This window comes from Caloenas nicobarica, chromosome 14 (assembly GCF_036013445.1).
Source record: "Caloenas nicobarica isolate bCalNic1 chromosome 14, bCalNic1.hap1, whole genome shotgun sequence".
NCBI classification, from domain to species: domain Eukaryota; kingdom Metazoa; phylum Chordata; class Aves; order Columbiformes; family Columbidae; genus Caloenas; species Caloenas nicobarica.
Genome location: NC_088258.1, coordinates 11,251,130 through 11,266,826, shown reverse-complemented (window position 1 = coordinate 11,266,826; position 15,697 = coordinate 11,251,130). Strand labels below are relative to the sequence as shown.

Genomic DNA, 15,697 nt, shown 5'->3' with positions numbered 1-15,697 from the left:
TTTAATGGGGGAGAGAAGACCAAATCTTCAAACATATTAAGAAACTGCTTCCTAAGACTGAACTCATTTTTAAAACCTTGCTCTCCGATACAAAACTAAGCATCTGCAACACCCTTGGGAAAGACCTCTTCATGCTACTGAGGATGACACAGTTGGGATCTTAACTCAAGAGGAAATATTTACAATATCAGCAACTCTCTCCAGTGTCACAGGACAGCAGGAGTGCTGATAAACTAAATATACAGTGTGCTGGTACAAAGAGGGTACGACCAGATAAACATACAACACTGAGGTTACCAATTTCATTTTAAAATTCCCCCAAAAGGTGAAAAGGAAATGTTACAAAGATGCAAGGTTACAGAGAGCCTTATCAAGACAAAGCACTACTACAGGCTTTAACAGAAGATGCGGGATGGACACTAGGACAGCTATGTGAAAAAGATAATACAAATTTCCTAACCTGTTTTTAAATTTTAAAAAATGCTTGTCAATATTACTACAAAAGACTAGTCTACAAATACAGTGTGACAAACTAATGCAAAATACAATCTTCAGAACAGTTTTTGATTAAATCCTACTCCCTGCTAGTAAAGAAAATTCAACACCCTCAATGCAGCTACATTGTGGAGTTCGGTGTCTAGTGTCTAGATACTCCAGATGTAAAATTACATCCTGTAACACCATTTCACAAGAAGTACCATCAGAATGGAAAAATATACCAGACAGCAAACTGGATACTGGGCAAAAAAAAAGAAAATACAAAGCAAGTCTCTTTTTGTAGATGTTTTATGGAGGAGAAGAGGGTGCTAGAATGAGGTGAATGCAAGGAATTATTCTGCGTGTGTGCTCCGACATCTCTACTTCGTGCAACAGATACTCCTCTAAAGCTTTAAATCACAAAACAGAACACAGCATTAAATGCTTCTCAATTATACATAGGTAAAAATATGTGCATCTTTGATATGTCATAAGAAAATGTTACAGCAGTCATCAATGCACGACTAACAATATGGAAATACAAATCACTGCTATTTCTCTAAATTTAAAACAAATTTAAATTTTAAAAAAGACATTCACAATACATGAACTGCAATGTTTCAACAACATATTTTGTCCTGAATTTTACTTAAGGCAAATGCATCACATGGTTTTCAGGTAACAGGTAAATTGTATCCCTGCTTCTAACAGCTGTGTTTCTGTACTGCTCCCTCGCCAAAAAATCTGACTTTTGGATTAGCCGTCTTTAGTACTGACTATAAACAAAAACCTATCCAAGTAAACTAAGAAAAGTCAGCAATTACCATAATGCTATATTAACACTTTTCTGCACCTCTCTAAAAATAGCCTGATTTAAATAAAACATTTTTAAAGAAAAGCTATACAAAGCCTGTAATAGCCCAATATATAGTCCAAATTTTTGAAACTTACCCAAAAGATTTTGTTAACTTTTTAGTTCCGACTGGTTTGTCACTATGTTGCAGCTCATAAAACACTCTTTGCAATGCTAAAGGAACACTTTTGGATGAATCATCTCCTTCTGTGGGCATCATGTACACAGCCTGAAAAAGCATTTAGTTCAATTAGCATCTGAGGAAAAGTTTATTGCTCATATTGTTTAACGTATCCTTTCCTCTTCAGTGACTTCCTTTGTATAACTCCATTTAATCATCACTTCAAAAAAGTCTGAAAAAAATCTCATACCATAGTGTAAAAACATTAATTGTCTGGAATGACTCTTCTTAGAGCACAGTGGTTAGGAAGACGTGAGCAACAGATTCCATTCACGGTTATTTTATCTACATAGTTCCCTTACTCCATCCTAGAAAAGAGAATGCACTAAAGCATTCAAAACCTTCCAACAACTTATCACACCTGCTATGTCTATGCAATCATTGCAGCATGACCAGATATACTGATCAGTACTACAGGCTTTTGAAAATAACTTCAGGTTTGTGCTGTAGCTTGGCTGTCTGTGAATATTGTCATCCACTGTGGGGGGTGACACACACAAATGACACTGGAGTTTATTTATAATTACTGCATTCTAGCTGCCATTGAACAAAACCACTGGTTTTATTTCTTCTGATATTCCAAGTGTGTTACTATAAGCTAAAATTTCAACGCACAGCCTTTCTTTGTTTCTTCCATTTTTGTGCGTAAGTAGTATCGAAGCCCGCTTCTCAGTTTCTCCAAGCTAAAACACACCACTTTTCAAATACGATCCTCTACAAACCTTTATTTTCATGCCTTACCCTCCCAAACTCTGAAAGCTTGACCTCAAGATCAAGGCATTTTGATCCATTTGAAAAAGGCAGAATCTCTAATTTAACACCAGAGACGTTCCCTCAGGAAATGAACACAAAAGAATGACAGGGACATGCATAGGCAATGGCCATAAGCAACAGACACAGATACAAGAAACATTTTAGATATTTACATAGGAAAAGAATGCTTCAGATAGGCGTGAACATACTGCTTAAAGTCAAGAAAATTACTTGAGGAAAAGAAGAAAATACTGTGTATGAAATTCCAAGGTAAGGCTAAGTATATTAGATAAATTGAGGAGAGCTAGATCAGGGAGAAATGCACTGGACCCATATTTTTTATTTTAGCAGTTACATAAATATTCTGCAATGTTCTCAGGAACTGTAGGGAATTTTTCAACAGAAGCAGCAAAGAGTTTTACAATGGCCTGGATGGAGCAGCAAGCACTGACTGGTCAGATGCACTGACGACAGACACAGGACGACTGACGTGATCTGGTCCAAGATCAAATCTGGACCTATTTGGGAAGGAACCACCACCCCTTGCCTGGGTGGACTACATTGAAGCACAGGTTTATCCCAAACCGACAAAGACTACATGCTCTGAAGAGGAAGTTCCTTTGCTTTATTCCCTACCACTGAAGCCATCTGGTTGCTAATAGAGGGAGGTCTCATTTCAAATATCCAGGAACCTCCCATCTGTGGTCTGGACACAAAGCCAAGGAGAAAGGATCTCTCCATCGATCCTCACCCAACGCCCACTCTCCACAGGTCCGTGCTTGCTCTGACCACTGGCCATGGCTCTCCCAGCTCCACTCCTGACAGCAACTGCTCTCAATAACAGCAATAAAAATCATTATTTCTTCTAAGTAAGGAGGATTAACAGAAATAATGGGATTGGTGAGGAGCAAACTGAGGATACTACACATTTTATTTTACTTGGTTTTAAGAGGAGCAAGTGCTCAAAGTGAAAACGAAAATGTTGCAGAAATTAATTTTTTCAGGTGATACAACTGGTGATTCTTCCTTATCTGCAATAATGGCAAGTGAGTATTAAAACTGTCTAAAACTACCACTGTAGTCTGCTGTGTTTATAGGGGCTCTGAAAACCTGAAGAATCAGCAGAGAACTGGGCATTTCAGCTGATGTCCGTAACATTTCCATAAAGGAAACTGCCAGCACGTTGAGCTTCTCATGTGGTCACTATCCAGATGTTATCACTCCCTAAAAGCTGGTATTTACTTGGAGGCTGGGGAAGAAGTGCAGGGGAATGCCTGAAAACATCCGTTCAGCTGAAAAAATACTCTGTATCACAAAAAGAATTTCTTCTTCACAGAACAAGATTACTTCATGGTACATATTGATTTACTGACTACAAGACAGTCTTGAAAGGAACTACTCAATTGGATTAGATGTAGCTATTATAAAAACACATTTTTCTTTCAAGAGCAATGTGAAGTCGTCCAAAAAAATAAAATGCACAAACATTATGAGTGCCGAGCAAAAAGAACAGGCATTATAACAAATGATGAACTGAATGAGTAAATTATACCTCTTGCAAAAAAAGAAACAAGTGCATCATGTAAGACAAGGCAAGTATTTATTTCTTGTATGTGGCATTGGTAAGATCTCAGTTACAGTCTACTGGAGTTCAATGCACTGGTTTTTGCAGTGCTTCAGAGTAAGCAGCACATTGCAAAAGAGAAAAAAGAAAACCCAACTAGGACACTTACAGGCCACAGTGATACAAATAATGATAAAATGGTGGAAAAATCTAAGACAGTGAAAACTAGGTACACTAAAAAGGCAAATTTTGAATAAAAAAAGCTTAATAGAAACGTAACAACTAGCACACACAAGAGAAAGCAGAAGTTACAACAGTTCATTTTCACTAAGAGACACGCAATAAGCACAGGAATGTGCAGAAGGACAAATGAGGATCAATAGGACACTCCAATAGACTAAATGGTGCCAAGTTACATTTTTCCCCAATTATATCTCCTCTTCCAGATAGCCACCTCATGTCAAGTCAGCATTTATGTCTGCATCCCCCTAGGGCTTCTGCACCACTTAAAAACTATACATTATCTAGTATATCTCATCTTGGGTTTGGATGAGACCTTTATTAAGCTGATATTTAAAGCAGTTCTTCCAGCAAAGAAATAACATCTACAGTAAATAAAAAACATATGAATGAAATGAATATAAAATAAAGTTGTTTAAACTACTGAAATCATACCACTTGCCATCACTACAAAGATGCTAACCATAATAAGAGAAAATTCAACTGCGTAATGTAAGGTAAAAGACAAAATAAATCAATTACAAAGGTCATGTTTATGTTTTTACATTGTTGACTTCTCTGTTTTAACTATTTCAAGAAAGAAAAATTACTTCTGTCTCTCATCTGCAAGATGTAGAGGCTTTTTTTAATTCCAACAGTTCATAGCAACATTAGCACATAAGACACCGCTTAAGCTCCGATCTTCAACAGGTACTCTGTGCTTTCATAAAAACCAAGGGTCTGTGTTCAACAAACTCCAAAAGGCAGGTGCCTGCACTCAGCCTCAAGTGAGATGTGCGTCACCATGGACGTCACAACTTCTCTACGAGGATGAAGGAAGCAAAAGGAACAGACAGCTTTGTTTTGAAGCACTTACAAATATTGAATATTTCAATTAGCAATCTCATTTTCTTCTACATGTTAATTACCTTTCGTAGTTGATTTGTGAAAAATAAAGTCTGTAACAAACTGTTCATGTAACAAGTTGCTCCCTGGTTCTTCAAGCCAACATATCCGGTGTGCTTCTTTGAATCCCACCTAGAAAACACTTAGTAGTTAAAAACAAGACAGTTTTGTATTAACTATAATAAAAGGTGTTTGTTCTAAGGTAGCACTGCTGGCAGATATGAGCTATGCTTCATTATTGAGGTTCAAATAACAGGCTACACTTCACCACTGCCTGCCAGTAACAACAGTCTTTGCAACTTAGTGTTTTGTGATTTTGTTAGGGTTTAGTTTTGTTTGTGTGTTGTGGGCTTTTTGTTTCTGTTTTTTGTTTGTTTTAAAGATATTTATTATGAAAGCGTACTGGAACCAGAAACTGTACTTTTAAGGGCAAGTCTGCATTTCAGTACAACCAATCTGTTTAAAAGTGACTTGAAGCAGAATGACTCAAATGAGGCAGTTTTAAAACAACTGTAAACCAAGGCAAGTCAGACAGCAGAGCCACCTGCCTGCGTCTGAAACCCTTATCAGCGGTGAGATCAGAAATGGTGGGGCTAGATTTGCAAAGGTGTTAAATCACAAATCAATTCCTACAGAAGCTGAAGTTCCACAACATTATGCTGACTAATGCCAATGGAAATTTAACCTATACAAAAAATCTCTATGTGATTAATGAAAAATACTGCCATGTGAGAATTCACCAATTAAAGTCACGGTGACAAGTGAGAATGTCTAATGAGAGCTACAAATATTAATAACATAAAACCCTTGAACAATCTCAAGCAACATAAAATATTAGAAGATTTTTTTTAAAAAAATATACTTACGCCACTCCATGTGGAGCATCTGCTTGAACATAGACTTCAAAAGTAACTTTGTCCTCTTCTATAAAGCCTTTTTCAGGATCAGTAACTTCCTGTAAAACGGGAATGACACATGAACATGAAAATTTGATCTTGCAACATGACTGTATCCAGTCAGACATCACTTAATTTCCAAGCCTGAGCTATCAGAAATAACAAACTGAAGAAGAAAAATTGAAGGACACCAACAAAGCTGGTTTTCAGCTTAATACACTTTAATTATTTCTTAATGTCTCAATACAGGAAACTTATTCCTGGCTTTTAAGATGTTGCAGTACTATTTCAATTTTCTGTGGGTAATAAGAATTGGTAATCAAAGGATCTGTTTCTTCTGGACAATATTGCAGCCAGATGACAAATTAAGTGCACAACCTTTGAGAATGCTTAAGAAGTCTCAATTCAAGATCAGTCTTAGTACTGTTATTAGGGCATTAAATATCTGTACACATACACAAAAAACCCAGGGAAATGCAAGAAAATCTATGTTTCTTCAGAATGACATAGACTATCACATACTGAAAACAAAACCTAAGCATTCAGCAACGCAGAAAATAATAGAGGGAATATTTAAATCACAACGTAAGTAAAAGTTATCTACAATAATTAAGTACAGGAATTTGTAAGAAATTGAAAAAGAATCTTCACCAATGACAGAAAAAAAATAACAGGTTGCAAAACAAACAAACAAACAAACAAACAAAACCACAACAAACCACTTTTCTATAAGTATCTCAGTATTCAGGAGCGCAAGTTCAAAACTGTTCCTATCTAGTGACACATTAATACATGTCCAATTACTTACACTCCAGGCCATGAAGTTGGAAAAGCCCCAGTCATTTTCCTTATGAAAGAACAAGTGACTAATGCGACGACTGAATGATTTTTCATCATCCTTGTAGTTTATTATCTTCAAGACTGCTTGTGCATGACAAGACCATGACCTATAAATACAGAAGAAAAATTTGAAACTCATTCAAAACGAAGCTTTTTATAGTCATTAAAATTTTTTTTCTTTGGTTAGGGATTTTTGCTACATTACTTTCACATACAGGAATTTTTTTTTCCTGTTAGATGGTAAGATTTGGTTAATTGTATTGAGGGCATGAGTCCCTGGGGCTGTCTGAAGCCATAATATGAATGTGAAGCTGGAACAGAGATTTTCGCAGTGCAACTGTGTTTAAGGAGTGAACTGCTCTCTACGGTGAGCTATTTCTGATCTACTTCAGTGTAGATGGATAGGCCAACCCAAAGCAGGCTTGGTGTCCCCAGAGCATGACAATTCAGCCCTTGGATAAGGAAAGGACGAGGTGATGCCACCCACAAGATAAACTCCCCAATACTCTGATTTCCTCAGCAGCACTTCTTTATGACGGTTCCTGCTCAAATTCATCCCACCTGTGCAAGACGATCTGACTGAATATCAGTTCAGACAAGTCCTCACTCTCACACAGCAGCATTACTCCTTGCTTAGCTCACCAGCCACACCAACTTCTGAAGATCACTCCATCCTTTTTGTGTGACTACTTGTGTGTGGTTCACTTCTTCTGTGACTAGTTAATGCACTTAAAACTTGCTTCTTTAGCTTCCACACTGAGCACTCACCTTTCAGATTACAAAAATGACGGAAAAGAGTAACTTATTATCCAGAGTGAGCTGTAAGTTGTGTGAGATTTGGTGCAAGAATGGAGCTACCCTACTGGAAAAGATACCTGTGAGGGGTCTGCACTTTAGCTGGATAAGATGCAGTAATGCCCCAGAAATTTGCATTTATCTTCTTAAATGTCCCTATTATTTACAAAACTGGTCAAAGATAGCCAGTTTTGATTCGCACGCAGGACTCCAAGAACATGCACGTTCGTATCTCGCTTGATGAGCACCGAACTCATCTAAGGAGATGATTCCCCACACACCGATCTGCCTCAGCTGCCAGCAGTTACCTGCTCACACGCTTTACAAGGCAGGATTTGGAGCTCAGCAGGTTAGAGAAGCTCCAGTAGCACTTCAGTTTGAAATAAACCCAGAACTTTTCCCATGGTTAGTCAAAGACGTCTCCCCAGCAAACAGAAATATATCTAAATTCTACCACAAACTTGTAGCTACACAAGCTACTTTTAGCTCCTCCTAAAGAAAGGATTACTGTTATGCTTTGGGATTTAGAAAGGTAAGGGAAAAAGGAGACTCAAACTCTTGCAAGAATTCTTTCCTCTTGCAGAAAGCCAGATAGAATGATTTTTTTTTAGATGTTTGCATTTCTTGCAATACAGATTAAGCTAGTATCGAATCAGGACTTGCTCAATAATTAAAAGGGTCTTACGTGGAATCAGATTCAGCATTGCACTGAAGGAAGAATCCTACACTTTTTTGGTGTGGTCTGTCTGGGTAGAGTCGCGGCATAACCATGATCTTCCATGGCAAATTCCGTACAAAGCAGGGAGGACTGAGAACTGACTCGCTCAATCTGTTGAAGCGTTCAACTGTAAACTGAAATGTTGCTTCTGATCGCCAACTTGTATCTGTAACACACACACACAATTATTTGAAAAACCTGTTGTTCTCCACTCCAAAACATCATTTTCAAAAATCCTGCAACATGAGCACGTTTTAAGCAGTGGGATATTGGAAACAAGCAAAAAAACCCAAGCCCTGAGAGGCACTGAACTCCTTAGCAATTGAAATTTCAGGTTTTTTCATTTTGAAAAACATTGCAACACCTTTCAGGAAAACAGAGCACTGAAAGACACATTTCTTTTGTACACTATTTTCTTAAATAATTCTTCAGCGCTAGAATTTGCCACCACTCAAGTTTCTTCTAAAGCAGTGGGTATGGCAAGAGAAAGACATTAAAAGCTTTACAACATAAATCACAGCCCACTCTAACTCTCCTTGTTGCATAGTGCCTTGACAGCCCAGTTTAAGCTAGCTGCTTGCATGAACCAAGATGTACAAAGGATTTGCACAATCTGTTCAACTGCCCTGTTGCTACCAAGTCACTATTTAGTTGTTTTCTGCTTGCAACAGTATCTTTTCAAAACAGATGAAGCCCATTTTTTTTTTCAAATCTCATACCAGTTTGCTGAAGAATAGCTCAAGAGTAAGGTCTTGTATTCTTTGTGATATGTGAAAATCTTAAAGATTTTTAGTGGTCTAAAACAAAGTTTCATGAGATACTGTTGGGTTTTTTTTTTTAATAGCTTATTTTGACACACACAATTAAACTAATTTTGTCTTCTTCCCACATTCCCAGTTCTTCATATACCACAATCTGTTCTGCTTCTGTTGTACACGGCTACAACAGGGTGCTGGAGACAGTGACAGCTTAAGGAAGGCACACGACTGGGCTCTCTTTATTGTGACATGCCTCATATTGCATACAGGGAGGAAAAACCTGCAACTTATCCCCAGAATTTTACAGGGCAGGGATGAAGTACAGAGCGTGCACAAGACATTCCCCTCTTTTTTCTGTGGTTCCAACTTAACACCTGTGTAAGATTTGCTACTGGGAGGACAGAGGCTGGAGCAGCGCGGAAGGCACAGAGAGCACCCACGGGGATGCGGAACCGCAGCAGGTACGTCACACGGGCAGGGACACCCGAAACCAAAAGCACTGAGTGCAATGACACCAAGCCAGACATTGGATCGTGAAATGATGCGACAATGTGCACAGTATACAACAAACGTCTTATTTCTGTACATGGAAAGCAGTCGTCCACTCAAAGCTTTGCATGGTGCCAGAGACAGACTTGAGCAATTTTTTTTTAAAAAACAGGTGAACCCTGGTTGACACCTTCCTTAAAAAATACAAAACTCTCTTGATTACAACATGCAACAGTGTAAAGATTATATACTTCAATAAAGAAAATTAACAAGTTTTGCCCAGAACTGCCAGGGAGCTTTGACAGATTTCATTCTTCGCCCTTGCAACACGATTTTCTTTTCAAGCAGTTATCCTAATTCTGACCTTTACTTTGGCAACACAGTTGATCTTATTTTTTGTGTATGGCCTGACAACCCCAAGCATTCCCAATTATCTCTTGAAAGCAACAGTACTACAGCAGAAATGAGCTCTCTCTCTCCTCCACACCTGCAATGACCTTCATGTTACTCTGTGTTGTCAGTAATAAAAGCATTCAAAGGATTATTTTCTCTTTTTCCCTACATACGTGTACCTAACCAGTAGCCTACCATCAAGTTAAAAACTGTCCCCTACTCATTTTACCTACTCCTGCCTGTTGACAGAGTAGCAAGCTAAACTTCTACAACCAAGAGCCAGACAGGCTGCAGCCAAAGCAGCTGTACGCTCTCAAATGTGATTCACAGGCAGAATAAAAAAAAAATTCGTAACACAGTTAACAATTTAAAAACCAGTCTGCATCATGTGTCCCAAACCAGCTCAAGAACGCCTCCTAATTCCCGATCAAGAGCCGTACTTCTGCACTCAGTCTAAGCTTCTGAAAAATGAGCCAAGTTTGCTTGTGCCTCTTGCGATGCAGCTTTGGGAGCAGGTTGATGCGGGGATGCAGCAGCGCTGCTATGAACCTGTGCAGCATCTGCAGGTGCTTCACAGAAACTTTGCCTGTATTTCTTGATTTCTTTTCTGGAAAGCCTGTGCAGGAGGGCTCACCAGGGAAGGAGACCCTTCTCAGTCAACTATTTGAGCAATCACTAGTAATTACTCCATAAAAATGCAGCCTCATAACAAAGGGCAACCCTAAAATAGAATTTTCTTTAAAAATACAAACCACAGCCCCCCAAAATAACAATTCAACATTCCTTCCAGAAAGCTCCTATTTTTAGCAAGTGCAATTAATTAAAACATGAATTGGATTAAAAAACTAAAGTTTAAATAAACAGTAAGCATAATGAGTATTCTGAGCACATAAATAAAACATTTTTTCACCATCACAAACACGTCCACCAGTCTGCAATAAGAGAATGCAATTGGCAGCAGGATCATCCAGTAGTGACTGGCAAGTAAGACTATAAATCCCTGAACTAAAATATGACACATGATCCTGAACATCAGGTAAAAAGAACAGACAGAGCTGGCAATGCTCAGTGAAATTACATGCAACGGATTATATTTACTACGTGGAAAAGATTTTTTTCACTGATGAGATGAATGTCACGTTTGATATGACCAAAATCTTTCAAATCAGAGATCCAAATACAGAACATGATCCATTTCAAGACTGAAGCACATATTTAAGTGTTTATACCTTTGAGAAAAGCAAATTTCTTTATTCTCTTAGTAAATGTTGTTACCTTTAAAGTATATTGAGGTTATTAAAATATTCTGAAACTGAATTATTAATGGAGAAACTGGCTGAATATTCTATGAATATTTTAATAATGATCCAAATACAGCATGCAATACTAGCACTGGCTAAGACTGATGCTTCTGCAAGCCTCCTCGCTTCTGCAATTCTTCACAGAAATGAGACTTCAGTAGGTAATTGCAGAGCTGTGAGGTTATGTTTAGCTAGGGACCTTCTGTTTGAACTTTAGCTTCTAAGGGAATTTATTCTATGTGCTGCTTCAAATACTGATGCACTTGCAAACAAAATTTGATCAGAACCTTGTTTTTATTTTTTATTTCATTTGCAGAAGCTGCTATTCCAGCTCACCAAGCTTGCTTCATTGAGTCATTCTCTGTACACAGCATAGCACATTCCTTCAGCTGCTTCTTTTTAATTGCTAAGACACGATCCATAGCAACAACAAGTTCCAGCCGAGCTGCTTGGGAGAACTCAGCCTTATCCCAAAGTCCTGTTGGTGGGGTCCCCTGCTCCCCCCATTGCATGTTCCTCACAAGGCCTGGGGTTAGCTGCCTGGCAAAGGAGACAAGAGCTGCACTTTTTTCCCATCTTATTAGTTATTTCCTTGTGTGCTAAGCAGGAAGAACAAAATCACCTCAAAAGTCTCTTGAATTCAGAAATCCACCAGTAAGCTGGTTTCTATGATCCAGCTGGAAGCATCAGCCTTTTCTCCTATTCTTCACCTCTTTTGCAGGAACCATTAAACTCATTAATATTTTCATTGAAGAGGTATTTAAATTCTCTTCATACATTCTTTATCAGCTCAGATTGATCCCATTTGCTATGAATAAAAGCAATGAGAAAACAGAACACATTTATCAGAGGCCACTGTCTCCCTCCACTTCTTCCTATCTTGTGAATCTCCAAGGTGTCCATTATCCATGTACACCCTGCTGTAAACCAGGATGGCAAGAGAACAAACAGCAGGAGAGCAACTGCCCTGATGTGTAAATAATGCAACAGCAAGCAACTGATCTGATTTACAGGACTTGGAAAAGAGGCACCACCCACTTACATGATGCAAGTCTTCAGGAATGTTTTTGCAATTATAACATTTTGCAATAACACTATTTTCTATCTGTGTCAATGAAGAGCTGTAACAGCACCAAGATGTAGCCAGACACTCCTTATTCAAATATGATAACAAGGAGCTATTTGAATATTGCTTAATAATCACATTTTAACCCTGAAGTATGTCACACAGAGTGGAACAAAGCTCCTGACCATACTGAAAGTCTTAGAGACACGAGTACTACCATAAACACAGCTTTCCTAAGCCTCTTGCTGAATACCTTCAGATACCACTTCTCCCTACCATAACACCTTTATATCCAGTTCTGAGATCAGCTGAATATTTGGCAAATGACAGAAACTGGTTTACAGCTGCTTTCAGATTAAAAAAGACAATGTTGTTCTGACTGAAGAGATGCACATCTGGTTACCTGCCATCCTCAATATGGCCTGGGTTTCATTAACTGCTTCTGCAGCTTAAGTCCCTTTCGCTTAATTTGTTCAAGTATATATAGACCAACTTCTGGACCAATTTTTGTATTAACTGATCAATGTGTTATCTACTAGCTGTATTGACAGCAAGCACTATCAGGCTTTCTACTTATAAACATCATTACTGAGAAAAGAAGTTCAACAGAGCTGTCCTTGCCAGTTGGTGTCAACCCACGTGATCTCCTCTTGCCAGCCTCCAAATACCATGGCCCAACAAAGACATTTAACATCTTTTCTAATAAGTAACTCCATTTTGATAAAAACAGAATTCCCTATTTCAGTCTCAGCTCGTTACTGTGAGCAAGAAATCAAAGCCCTCTGAATGAGATCAGGCAATCAAACAAAAAAAATTCACAGGCTAAGCAGACCTCATTTTTACTTTATTGCAAGAATCTGATCACAAGAAACTTCACTTTTACCAATGATAAAGACACAATTCAAGCATGAGATGCCTTTGTCCTGAATTTAAACCATATTCTTCTCTGGGAACACTACTATTTTCTACCAGTATTCTATTATATGTTCCTTGAATACATGAAAGAAAGAAAACTCTGACTACTCACGAAAGAAAAAATTACTGAAAATTTTGCAAAATTTAAATAAATGTTTAAGCCTAGCCCCGAATGTTTTCTCACAAGACAGCATGAAATAAAGAATCAGAGGGGAACAAATCCCACTCTATTTTGTCTCCTGTCTCCCAACTATTTTATTTAGTTCTTCACAAAAAGAGCAGTCCCTCCCATAGCCTCTCCTAAGAAAAATCTTCATACATTTTCCTCACTAAGTGTAACAGGCTTAAGTGAATTACAAACTCTCTTTCTTTAAATATACCCAGACACATCTACATAAAAATCATTTGATCTTCTGTAACAGAAAAAACTGTACACCCTTATTTTCATGTAACAGACCAACAAAAAGATTTCAGAAACACATGTCCCCTTTTATTAACAGGACATCAGTACATGCTTCTTCCTTTGCATTTGCAAGTAAAAAGGCATCCGAGTTGGGGCAGGAATGTTCTTCAACAGAGTATTTACCACTGACTTACCACACAAAGACAAAAAACTGATCACAGCTGCCACCTGACAACACAGGAGGACAGATAAGGATTTTCATAGTCCTAAAGGAATTATTTAACTGACAAATTTACTATTCAGCAAAGCACCAGCTGCAGTACATTTAAAGGGACGTACCACAAAATATAACAATGGACACTATCACTTTCAGCAATTTTTAAATTAGTACCTAGAAAGAATGAGAGAAAAATCCTGAGCCCCTCAGATGCCTCACCCTATTGTATAGTGATGTTAAAAGGAGGCCTATACAGAAAACCAGCAGTCAGAACTACAGAGGGTTTCATTTTTTTTTAATGAGCTGCAGTTCAGAGGTAAGACATGGACCATTTTGTCCTCAAAAAACATAAAAATAAAGCAGCCAACAAACCACATGATTTTGTCAAATATTTACTTACCATCTTCCATGTCTTCTTCAGTGTTGTTATGTCCATCAGCCATTGCTACATTCCCATTAATGACAGGATTTTGAGTAATTCTTGGAGGATCATCTGTATCTCCAGCTAACATAGAAAAGAAATGAAAATTAATTTTCTATATTAACTTTTCTGTCTCAGGTAGTGCTTTTGAGAGGCACAAATGGCACAGCTGTGCAAAACAGTATCTACCTAAATTATAGCACAACAATTGTACTGGTATGTCTCTAACTGTAAAATTCCTCAAATAGACGAATGCTTGTGGATGAAGAAAAAAGTTCACATTAATGCAGAATACAAATACGAAGAACATAAATTGATTCTTAAGTTTCCAAACAGCCTTACAGTCAGCACCTCATAATCAAGTCTCATTAAATAAAAGACAACTTTTAAATAGTTTTCTGGTGTTCCACATTTTTATATAGGTAAAAGTTTCTAATAACAGACTTTCTAAATTAACAATTTACTTTAAGATCTCTTCAGTGTTACTGGTTGTGTGTGTGTGTGTTTGTGTGTGTTTTTCTTTTGGGTTTTGGTTGGTTGGTTGGTTTGGTTTTTTGTTGTGTTTGTTTGGTTTTGGTTTTTTAACTAAACATTTAACCAAATGTAATGATAAGGTTTAAATCTCACTTGGGAAAAATTTGAAAGGAAATCCTTTACCATGATAGGAACATTTTAGAGGTAACATTTTCCAGTTTCTAGCCATCACTGCTATTAAGTTTTGCTACAGTAACTGTTTAAAACATATGTAAACACAACTAAGAAAAGAGATATGAAACAACTCCACAAACTAAACTTCCAGTATTTTAAAGATGCATTGCATCTTCCTGATTTATCCAACAACTGAACGACGTCTCCTTGCATTGCCTGCACACTGAAAGCCAATGGATGATTTCAGTGTGACTACAGGGAAGCGGATATATTCTTGAATAAACTGGATTTTTATCAAATTGTAAAACCTATAACCCCATGCAGCCATCTCAAGGACAATCACTGCTTAAAATACACTCTTTAAACCGTCTGATACTTTTATCTTCGATACACTAGTCCTGCTATTACCTTGTATATTCTATTACACCTCGAAGCCTCAGAGTCACTGATTTCTGTGAGTAAGAACAGTTTTATAGCCCGAAGCTGCACGCAGGCTGGTGTCTGGCGGGCGGGCCGGGAGCTGCTCCGGAGGAAGCCCGGCCCGTCAGCACCCTGGAGAGCGCCGGCCGGGCCGCGTCCCCCGCGGCTCCCGGACCAAAGGGACCAACACCAGCACTCGCACCGGCGACACGGAGAGAACGCGCTATGGCAACGGCTGCGGGATCGCCGCGGCAGTCAGGGCACTATGGCCACAGCGGCGGGAGCCACCTGGAAGCTGTCGTGGTTGAGACGGACAAACGACAGCACTCCTGTTCCAATTATTTACCCTCCTAGTAAAGCTACCCAAGTAATAACCTCCGCCCTGAGCACGAACAGATCAGGTAAGAGGCGTACTTCTAATTAGAGATGAAAGATCACAAACTTCACGCTCCAACGTGGCTTTT

The 15,697-nt window shown here is 38.4% G+C and overlaps 1 protein-coding gene across 1 annotated transcript in view; it reads right to left on the bottom strand.

The window, feature by feature from the left end:
• Positions 1–15,697, bottom strand: part of USP7 (ubiquitin specific peptidase 7) — a 69,449-nt gene that overhangs the window by 23,977 nt on the left and 29,775 nt on the right. The window contains exons 2-7 of the mRNA XM_065644486.1: positions 14,145–14,249; positions 8,170–8,368; positions 6,658–6,796; positions 5,820–5,908; positions 4,977–5,085; positions 1,429–1,559 (exon numbers count right to left, since the gene is read on the bottom strand). Coding sequence (XP_065500558.1) covers positions 1,429–1,559; positions 4,977–5,085; positions 5,820–5,908; positions 6,658–6,796; positions 8,170–8,368; positions 14,145–14,249 — 772 coding nt within the window. The remainder of the gene's footprint in view (positions 1–1,428; positions 1,560–4,976; positions 5,086–5,819; positions 5,909–6,657; positions 6,797–8,169; positions 8,369–14,144; positions 14,250–15,697) is intronic.